Source organism: Bidens hawaiensis, unplaced genomic scaffold (genome assembly GCF_021521415.1).
Source record: "Bidens hawaiensis isolate Kalapana, Puna unplaced genomic scaffold, B.hawaiensis_p1.1 tig00033121_1, whole genome shotgun sequence".
Taxonomy (NCBI): domain Eukaryota; kingdom Viridiplantae; phylum Streptophyta; class Magnoliopsida; order Asterales; family Asteraceae; genus Bidens; species Bidens hawaiensis.
Window position 1 is genome coordinate 101,430 of NW_027495657.1, and position 11,388 is coordinate 112,817.

General features: G+C 41.7%; 1 protein-coding gene across 1 annotated transcript; it reads left to right on the plus strand.

Moving 5' to 3' along the window:
• The first annotated feature begins 9,675 nt into the window (after positions 1-9,675).
• On the plus strand, positions 9,676-11,388 carry LOC143584420 (protein RGF1 INDUCIBLE TRANSCRIPTION FACTOR 1-like). The gene is made up of 4 exons (XM_077066483.1): positions 9,676-9,882; positions 9,983-10,057; positions 10,167-10,307; positions 10,941-11,388. The coding sequence occupies exons 1-4, from the start codon at positions 9,676-9,678 to the stop codon at positions 11,259-11,261; spliced, it is 744 nt and encodes a 247-aa protein (XP_076922598.1). The 3' UTR covers positions 11,262-11,388.

The following is an 11,388-nucleotide window of genomic DNA, read 5'->3' on the forward strand; positions in this document are numbered from 1 at the left end:
GTGCGTTCAAGCTCAAGAAACCCCGTGAGTACCCCCATAATTCTTGTCTAGATTTGTTGTTTCAAATAAATTTTTCTAACACTTTTGCTTGTGCAGGTGTGGATGTTGACGCATTCCAGGGTGGAGTTGGAGCAAGTATTCCCCCGCCAATGACGGTAGGCTCGGTCAGCCTTCCCGAGGCGTCGACCCAGGCGTCTACGCCTGCTTCCGCTGGTTCCAGCCTTCCTGAGGCTGTTCCCGCTGAGAAGGTGTCTCCGCCGGCCGTGAGTGCAATTTTTACAGCATCTTTCACGGAGCCGGCGGTTACTGTTGCTGAGGAGGTGGCGCCAAACATGGCTACCACAGCGGCTGCCACTATACCTGCGCCACCGCCACCGACGGCCGGACCATCAGGTATGCGCCAGGCTTCCCGCCGATCTATGCCACCTTCCCGTCTGCCTGACCTGTTGGATGGATTTCCTTTAGGTTCAGGTGATGGGTTTGGCGGCTATCGGCCTGTTATTGACCCTACAGGTACGTAGGGTTCTTTTTCCCTTATATATTTTTATCATCTTTTCCTAACTGCCTTTGTTTCTTTTGCAGTGTCGGATTCCAATGAAGTGTATGTTCCAAGATGGAACATACGCCGGGGAACAACCCTTCGCACCCCTGTGGAGTGCGTGGACTGGGCTCGCCACGCTGCTCCTCATGGTGCGTTGGGGGAAGCCATGGCTAGCTACCAAGAGGGTAGGCTAACCAATGAGCTTCGGGTTCTCCAGGCCCGAACGCAGCCCCGCGTCGAGCTGCTTTGTCGTGAAAACGACAAGTTAAAAGCAGCTCGCGCCAAAGATATATCTGAAGCGCGGGCTCTTCGGGAGGAGAACCGGCAGTTGGCCGCTGCCGCAGCCGAGAAGGAGAAGGCATTCAAGGCCCTCGAGGTTGAAGTCCAGGCGCGACTCGAGGCCCGCTCCAAGGCTGCCCAAGCTGTGAATGAACAGCTTCGGCTGGCCAAGGAGACTGCGCGAAACTCAACTGAGAGGGCTGCCAAGGCTGAAGCTGTTGTTGAGCCGCTTCGCGAAGAGAATGAGCAGCTTAAATGCAAATTAAAGGCTCTTCAGCATGCTCATGACGCCTTGGCAATGGAAGATGCCAAGAAGCTGCAGGAGATCCTTGACCAGAGGGGGGTGCTTGACCGCACTGAAAGGAAACTCAAAAGCGTCGAAGAGGCTGCCGCCAAGGAAGTTCAACTTGCCAACCTTGATAAAAACGGAGCCGAACGTGCTTACAAAGAAAGTCAAGCTACCCTCCAATGGCTGCTTCGAGAAGCGTTGCCTCAGGTATCTTTATCTTTTTCTTTACGCTTTCCGCTCGTAATTAGAAAATGTTCTAACTTGTATTCTTTTGTAGGTTGCGCGTCGGGTCCTTTCAGAGACCTCTTATGACGATGCGATGAGCGCAGCCCTCAACGCTTCTCATGAGGATGGGGAGAAGACTGGCTTCCTGCTTGGTCTAGGGTTTGCTGAGAGAGGCTTTCCGCCCTCCAACTTCCCTTTATTCAATGTTAATACTGAAGCTGCTTATGACCAAGCTGTGAACCAGTACGCTGCCTTCCCGCATCCAGTGGTGGAGAAGGTGAATGAGGCTGCTGCTGCTGATGATGGGCTAAACATCCTTAAGGCTTTCCTTGGGCAGCCACGCTCAGACGGTGCTGGTCCAAGCGGAGGTGGCCCTGAAGCCTGATCCTGAAGATCTCTTCCCACCGCTAGGATAGACTTAGCTTTGTATAGATTTCTTTTAGGCGGGTAGTTACCCGGCCACTGTTGTAATACATCATTGAAATATTAATCTTTTTGCGTATAAGACTGTTATTTCCTTCTTTGGGTTCCTTGCTTTATAAACTTATGACTTGCATGTTTAAATTAGCAATTTTCCAAGTGTTCAGAATAAGAACCTTTGAACGTGGTTGATAGTGGGTTAAAGTTTCGCTTCCTCCTTCGTGATTGTGCGGGTAGAACCGTCACTTGCACTTGGTAGGATGGCTAAACTTTAACTTTTATCTAACCTGCGTGCTGGTTTTTCTTACTTTTTTAGGATAAGTTAACCTTTGAACGTGGTTGATAATAGGTGTGAAGTTTTGCTTCCTCTTTCGTGATTGTGCGGGTAGAACCGTCACTTGCACTTAGTAGGATGGCAGAACTTTACCCTTATCTGACCTGCGTGTAGGTTTCTCATCTTTTGAGGATAAGTTAACCTTTGAACGTGGTTGATAATAGGTGTGAAGTTTTGCTTCCTCTTTCGTGATTGTGCGGGTAGAACCGTCACTTGCACTTAGTAGGATGGCAGAACTTTACCCTTATCTGACCTGCGTGTAGGTTTTTCTCATCTTTTGAGGATAAGTTAACCTTTGAACGTGGTTGATAATAGGTGAAGTTTTGCTTCCTCTTTCGTGATTGTGCGGGTAGAACCGTCACTTGCACTTAGTAGGATGGCAGAACTTTACCCTTATCTGACCTGCGTGTAGGTTTTTCTCATCTTTTTAAGAATTTTGTTTTGAACCGTTCGACGCGCGGTTGTCGATAGGTTAGTGTTCATTTTCCTTTCATGATTCATGCGGATAGACCGGCACTTTCATTTAATGGGATGAACTCTTTCAACTGACCTGCGTGAAGGTTTGCCACGTTATTGGGTTCGTGCGGGTAAGACCGCCTTCCCACGCAACGACTTCACGTAATGTGAATGTCGTCACCAGTGTTGGATAGTTTTAACCGTTCGACGCGCGGTTGTTGACAGGTTATTATTCAGTTTCCTTAATGATTCATGCGGATAGACCGGCACTTTCATTTTTGGGTGCTGAACTTTTTCCCCTTCAACTGACCTGCGTGAAGGTTTGTCACGTTATTGGGTTCGTGCGGGTAGGACCGCCTTCCCATGCAATGACTTCACGTAATTATGCGGTGAAAACCGGCATATTAGTGTTCAGAAAAGTATAAATGTAAAATCATCAGCTTCGATATTCTTAAAGAGAATCATTTCCATTAGAAGTGGCTCTTGGCCTTCTCTTTACAAATTGGAATTGATTACATGCAAACTGTGTAATTGAACTCCCTTCCATGTTGGGATGGGAGTGCCATCGAGCCGATACGCACCTGGTTCGGGATCTCGTTCTTTACGCAGCATGTAGTCTCGATTTTGAAGCTGAAATTGGTTCGTGTTTTCCCCAGCTGGGGTTCTATACGCACTCGCCTGCCTAGCTTTTATTTCGCCACGAGGTGCGCGAGCGTCCCATCTCTGACGAATGTTTCGACCATGTCTTTTACGTCTATGCATTCTTCGGTGTTGTGGCCTTTTGTTCTGTGATAGTCACAGTACTTGCTCCGATCAGCATCGTGACGATGCCGGATTACTGGAGGCTTTGGCCATGGGAGCTCCTCAGTAGCAAATATGTCAGTGACGCTTTTGGTAAGTGGCGTCCACCTGGAGTTCCGGTGCGGCTTTACATTATCCCTTTCACCCAATCGGTGCTGTAAGCCGGATGAGGTGTCAAAGTTTACCCTTGACTGCCAAATGCCTTGCTTCCGTTTTTTGTTCAATCGGGCGGTGAGGACGTTGTCCTCTCTCGTCCTCTGGGTGTAAAGGTTTGTGTTCTGCGGAAGGTCTCTACCCAGTTGCTTCTCCGTTTCCGCATAGCGTTTGGCTGCTGTCATGATGCCATCCCATGTGGATGGCATTCCATCTTTACCCGTTAGGGTGCGGATAAGCTCTGGGTCTTGCGCGCCCTGGATGAAGGCTGCGCGAACAAGATCCTCGCTGATATTGCCCAAACTTAACTTCTTTGAGTTGAAGCGAGTGATGAAGTTTGGCAGAGATTCATCTTCTTCCCGTGTGCATTTGAGGATTGTCCATTGCTCCTCGGTATACTTTCGCTGCTGGCTGAAGTGTTGGCTAAACTTCTGCTGGAAGTCTGCCCAGTCGTAAATGTGGTTAACCGGTAAACGATCGAACCAAGCCCTAGCAGCCCCCACCAGCGTCATTTGGAACATGTAACACCACGTGGGTTCCGTCCAATTGCTAACGGTTGCCCCCGCTATGAACCTGTTCAAATGATCGTCTGGATCAGATATGCCGTCATATGTGCCTATGTTAGGCATTTGTTTAGCACTTTTCGGGGCAATTGCTTCAGCAATGTCCCTTGCAAATTTGGACGTTCCTGCATTTGTAACGTTTGGTCTGAACGTTTTAGAGAAGTCTCGTGGACTTCCATCTATGCTTTTTGGTTTGAAGGCTTGTCCAAAATGCCTTTTCGGTTGGGTTTCCGTTTCTTTACGCTTCCCTTTTGCTTTATGACGAGGGTTCGCGTCGGAGTCGGATTCCTCCGAGTCATCCTCCCAGTATTCGAATTCGTCGGCCTGTTGCACGGAACGCAAGCGTTCATTTAACTCAGCCTGGAATTCCTTTTGTCGTGCCTCCGCCCATGCCTTGACTTCGTCGAGAGTCTGGCGGGGGAGTCTTCGTTTTTCAAACTGGGTATCGGTGGATCCCAGTAGGCGGTCATTTACTGCACTTGCCCCTGCTTTAGTAAGTGGGGTAGTGTTCGTAAAATTTACTTCACTTGCTCCGGCTTCGGTAGCCGGAGTAGTGTTTGTAAAAACTGTGTTGCCGGTATTCCCCCCAATAGCTGGGGTTGTGGTTACCGGAATTTCTCTAACCATCTTTTGTATAAAGTTTTGAAAAAACTGGAGAAAATTGTAGTTCTAGCTTTATGCACGGATGGCGCCAATGAAGAAACACTAACCATTGGGTTGGGTCGGACTAGTACCCGTCCAAGTTTGGGTTGGAGTTGTTTGGGTTGGGTCGGACTAGTACCCGTCCAAGTTTGGGTTGGAGTTGCTTGGTTTGTGTTGGGCTAGTACCCGTCCAAGTTTGGGTTGGAGTTGCTTGGGTTGGGTCGGACTAGTACCCGTCCAAGTTTGGGTCTGCAAAATTGTGTTGATTTTGCAGAACTGGCGGTAGGCCCGAACTCATCGTCTCCTAACTTACCGACAAACGCCATTTTGGACCAAGCGTCGAAACCATTGCCAGAATGCCGACCTTAGCCAGCAATATGCTGGAGACATTAGGCATACAACATCTTTCTGAAGCTAAGATCAACCCTCGATTGCCGGACATCTTTTAGTTAACAAATTAAATTTTGAAGGAATTATCATCATCGCCAGTGTTAAATAGGGAATAAAAACCCTAAACGTGGGAAGAAAGAGGAACCACGTAGAAACTGTAACTGCAGGTATTGTAACTGGTTGTAACTTTTGCTTCTAGAAAGAATTTTAAGGCTGTGATTAAAAGTTGATGACTTTAAAAGGCTGGGAAGGGATATTCTCAAATAAAAGTTATAAATAGGGGAATAATATATTATAAACTTTCTTACCACTTTTAATCTCAAACATATGATTATATTTATTTTTAGAAAAGTAGAAAACATCCAAATGTTAAAACTAAAAACCGGGTTGTAAATAATATTTTGAAAGTGCAAATACATTATTGGGTGCGGGACGTTCTTTGGGACATCTTAAGGCGAGCTGGGATATCAACTAAAAAGGAAGCCCCCGTAAACTTCCTTACAGACCCTACGGAAGGGAGATCCACTCTACGACCGGCAGATTTGCTCGTCTTTGGTTGGGCCGGGGGAAAACACGCTTGTGTTGACCTCACAGGGGTATCTCCCTTAGCTGGTTTGAGGGATAATGGGTTTGTAGCTGGGCAAGCAATGAAAAGGGCTGAAACGAAGAAGGTGGAGAAACATGCTAAAGCCTGCGAAGAGAACCAACATGTTTTTGTCCCTCTGGCTTTTGATACATTTGGCTCCTTGGCACCGGAAGCTATCCGTTTTCTAACCAGGGTCCAACAGGTTGTGCATAGCAATGTGTCGACTCCAAAGGGGCAGGGGTATGTCTTTAGCAGGTTAGGGTTTGCAATTCAGAAAGTGGTGGTGGCGCAACTTGTTGCCCGCCTACCTGCTATATTGATGTAATATCTATGTTTCTACATATTGGAACCCAATTTTTGACAAAATACATTATAGTCGTTATTTTCATTGCAAAAGTTATTGTTCAAGCAACCCGATTGATTTGATAATTGTTGATGCCCGTTCTTGTAGTATTGATTTTTCAGTTAAAGTTCATCACTTTTTAGCCCTAAAAGTTTCCCATCAACTTGTTACACGGATTCAGTTTTTGGTTTATTGCTTGTGTTGATCCGGTCACTAATGTCTTCTCGGTCTATGAACATTATTTGAGGACTGCTAAGGTACATAAACATTGTTAAAAATAAGATGAAGCGTGGAATTTGCAAGTTCCTTTCGATAATAAGTTGATTATTTTTTACAAAAAAGATAAAGTTTGCATAAGTGAAATTAGGGGACGGTTGTATTTCTTTAATTGAATTATGTTGCTATAAAGATCATCTGTTTTGTTGATGAAGTGAGCCTAATTTGTGCTTTTGTTGCAATTTGTCAAATAATTAATCAGACAAAATGTTCATTTAAATTGGTTGTTTGAATTGTAAAGTTTCCATCCTACCAACATATTGCTAGCATAAATTGTTCATTGAATATAGTTCATCACATTTTCGGTCTTCCTTCTATTTTTCTAATTCTCCTAACATGTTTATTCCATATGCTTGCAACATGTTCACATCGCATTTAGCATTTCATACAATCCACACCACGTATATGAGCAAAATATTTGCATTATCTATACATGTTGTTTTATCCATGTACCCGTAACATTGTAAATCGAAGGAATTTCACTGATAGACAAATTCATTTATTATTCCTCGGTGAAAGTGGTGTCCGTCATAGGGGAAGTGAGGAACCTTGTACATAGATAAAGCCTTTTCTATCAGAATACTAACATCGCTAGTTGATCACTATAGAAGTAAGAAAACCCCAAAGACCAAAAAACTAGTTTCTTTGATTTTTATATTTTTACATACCTAGGCCTGTAAACGAACCGAACATTCGGTGAACTATCGTTAACCGTTCGGCGGGAAGTTCGTTTATGTTCGTTTATTTAATAAACGAACGAACATGAACAAAAAATTTATGTTCGTTTAATTAAACGAACGAACATGAACACATGTTACGTTCATGAACGTTCGTTTATGTCTGTTTATTTATGTTCACTTATGTATTAATATTAATATAAAATAATTAAATATTATATGGACGTGTCATCTGTTTAAAGGTTTTATATTTGTTAATTTGTGTCCAATTAAGTGTTTTCATTTAAGTTCGTTTATATTTGTGTTCATTTACGTTTATTCATACATGTTCATTTATCTTTATTCAGTTATGTTAGTTTCGATTTTAAACAAACGAACACAAATGTCCATTTTTAAATAAACGAACATGAACATAAATATTTGTTCGATTAAGTGTTCGTGTTCTTTTAAAGTTAAATGAACGAACATGAACATGCCCTTGTTCGTGTTCATTCGATTCGTTTACAGGCTTTCATTATTCACATTGATGAATACATCGGTCTCAATCTCTAGGCTTTGCCAATTTTATTTGTGTTCGTTTGTGTTCGTGAACACATTAATTTCCTTAATAATCGAACAAGAACATAAAATCTCGTTCGGTAAGTGTTCTGAACACATTATTTACTTAACGAACGAACATGAACAAGGCCTTGTTCGTGTTCGTTCGGTTCGTTTACAGCCCTGTACATACCTGCTGGTGATAGTTATTTTCATGCTAGTGAAGTACTAGTGAACACCATATATGTAGGTCACGAAACCAGATCCGACAAATGAACAGATTTGCTCTTGATAAACGTTCGAGACGGGTGCGGTAAATCAAACGATCGAATAATTAACGATAATATAATAATAAACGATCTCGTTATCGATTGCAAAAAATTTAATATATGGTAAACGAACCGACCCCACCCAAGGTGAGCTCCCTTTGGGTGGGCGCCATACAACACACACAAATAAATAAAAAACATACAAGTCCCTATTTATAACAAAAAAACATAAATATTCTAGAAGATCTCCTCCCCGTTGAAGCTAAACCCGTGCACTGAAGCTCTCGTCTCGTATCCGGTTTTCACGCGCACTTCATTTGCTTGACCATGATATATTTAACGGGTTTCGCCACATTAATATCGCTAGTAACAAATATTTGCCTTACAATATATTTGTCTCTCTCGTTCCAAATGGTGACGATACATTAACCAAGTACAAATGATACATGTGTTCAACACACGAAAAGACCTTTGCTATGGTTTGTTTAATTCTAGTTGGCAAAAACAACAACTTAGTAAGATGATAACCAAATAAATATTCGTTCGATCTCATAAACAACATATAACTGTGTGACGTGCTGAGTTGTTGACCCAATGCCATATTAAGAAGCTAAATTCTTGTCTCAAAAATTCATAAATTAGTGCAATTGTAATTTGCGGTTAATAAATAACTAGCAGCTAACCAACAGATGATTAGCGTGTAAGTCAATCAGTTTCTAAGAACCACTAAATCACTCTCTAACTCTACTCGTATTTTTACACATTGGCTATGATAAATTTATAACTCTTAACCAATTAAAAATAATCATTATAATATACACACTTTGATACCGTCATGCTACAAACTCTTTGACGTGTATAAATCAATTCGATAAAAAAACAAAAACAAGAAGCTTCATTATAAAAAACTTAATAAAAACACGTATACAGTAAATAATTATATTAACTACACACGAAATACTCATATTCAACCATCAAGTAACATTTTCTAACAAACCCTATCCACAAGAATAAAATCAAAACCATAAAATCTTAAACTCATAAGGTTGAGAGGTGTGGGAGGGCTTTAATGGGGGCTTTAGTGGGGGCTCCAACCAATAATATTATGACGTGTGGCAGAGAGAGAAACTGGATAAGGGGGTTGTTGGAGCCCCCGTTGGAGCCCTGGCCCCTGGTGTGGAGGGGCTCCAGCAGGGGCTCCAGCTAATTTTTTTTTTTTTTATAAATATATTCAAACAACGACATTTTTTTTGTGTTGGTTTTGAGAGGATTTTAGGAGGAAAGGTGTATAATTGTGAAATGAAGTATATTTTATAAAGGTATATATTTATAGTTTAAGAAAATATTGTTTTTTTAATTTAATATGAGCTCAACGGCTCTTTTCCGTAAACCTATATAGAAAATATATATTTTTTTTTTGTTTTTTTCGACTTCCAACGGTCCAAAATACCTCAAAAGGTGTGCTCCTCTCTCTCTTCTCCCGCTAACCAGCTCACGCCTGCATTGTTTTTTTGCGTTAGCGCCCCCGTTAGCGCCCGATGGTGTGGTGTTAGCGCCTGGGGGCGCGAGCGGAGGTGCTCTAGCACCCCCGTTGAAGCCCCACACCCCTCAGCCTAATTATAAGCTTACTTCACATAATCTTCATGATATTTTTTTTAAACTGATCATTTGTATAGTCAAATCCTAAGTAAAATAATAAAAAAGAAAAAAAAAGTTACAAAGAAGACAAAAAGACTAGACCTTTTTAAATATCACACCTTCATCTTCACCATCATCACCACTTTTCTGCACCTGCGCCGCTCTCTCTCTCTCTAAAAACCCAACTCAATTCTCCAACAAAATGGTGGGTTTTTAATTATTTACTTACCCATTTCAATTCACCAAAAATTACCAAATGGGTTTTGATTTACAGGTGCAATCATCATCGTCTTCTCCGAACTTACCTGCGTGGCTTGAAACCTTGTTGTCGGAGAAGTTCTACGAGCCCTGTGGGATTCACCACGACGTTAAAAAGAACGAGAAAAACATATTTTGTCTGGATTGCTGTGTGGCTCTTTGTCCTCACTGTCTCACGCCTCACGGCTCTCATCGTCTTCTACAGGTTTGTAATTAAATAGCTACTAATTATAACAAGTAATTTGAATTTTGAATTGTAATTCATGGACAAATGAATGTTGGTGTTGTTGTGTTTGGTTTTGTAGATAAGGAGGTATGTGTACCATGATGTTATTAGGGTTGGTGATGCTGAGAAATTGATGGACTGTTCTTATGTTCAAGTGAGTCGTTTTTAATTAATTTAATTTCATTTCATTTCATTTTGTGGTTCTGTTACATCATCACCTTTTTAAATTCTTTTTTGTGTCTAACATTTGAATTACTTGTTAGTCTTACATCACAAACAGTGCAAAAGTTGTGTTTTTGAACCAAAGGGAGCAAACAAGAGCTTGTAGAAACACAAGCAACACCTGCATCAGCTGCCGTAGAGGTCTTCAAGATCCATATCTCTTTTGCTCCATCTTTTGCAAGGTTTCTCTCTCTCTAAATATTCATACCTACGTATGTGTGCATTCTTGTGACATTAGCCAAATTTTAGGCTAAAAAAGAAGCAATTACCAAAAGTTTCGGTTTTTGGTCGGGGTTTTGCTTGGTCTCGGGTTTTTCGGTTTTGGATTTGTGTTTGAAATTTTGGGTAAGAAAATAAAGATTGTTAAAAAATAATGAATTTTGGTAAATATTTTGTTCTTGACTAATTAATTAATAATTATACGTTTTAGCTACATTGGTAAATAATTTGTTCTTGGTTAAATAATTAATTAATAATTATACATTTTAGCTACAATATTAAATTACAGTACTGTATATCAAACTATCATTAATTACATAAAAAATTTTGAAATTAGTTTAGGTTTTTTCGGTTTTTTAATTACAAGGTAAATCGAAACCCAAAAGTCGGTTTTTACAAAAACCTAAAACAAAACCATTGGTTTTATGTTTCGGCTTGGTTTTTTCAATTTTTACGGTTTTAGTTACAAGTAAATCCGAAACAAATGTCGGTTTTACAAAAACGTAAAACCAAGTTTCGGTTCGGTTTTTGAGTTTTTTGGGTTTGATAAACACCACTACAATTTCATTTATGGTACAAAATTTTGTTGGTAACAGATTAACCATATCTTAACAAGTGAAGGAATGATGTCTGAATACTTGTACGACTGTGAGGTGCTAACTTTACCCGAACCCGGTTTCGACGACGGTTTAATGACACCCTATTCGGTTCTCGACCCGTTTGTTTCACTCCGGACTTCGTCCGGCTCAAGCAGCACCGGCGCCGGAGACTGCCGTACGATCATTTCCACGGCCACCACTGAAATCGTGAAGAAGAAAAGAAGCTCGAAGTCCGGTGTTCGTCCGGTGGGTTCTCCGTCGCCGGAGTTGGTGGTGAACCGGCGGAAGGGTTTGCCACGGCGGTCGCCGTTTCAGTGACGTGGCAGTTGGTCAAGATTGGTTTGACTTTTTAATCTAACGGTTGGGATGAGTTGATGGATGATGACTGGTGAGTAATCTGGAAGTGACACGTGGAGGGATAGGTGTTCTAGAGAGGTCCTTATAT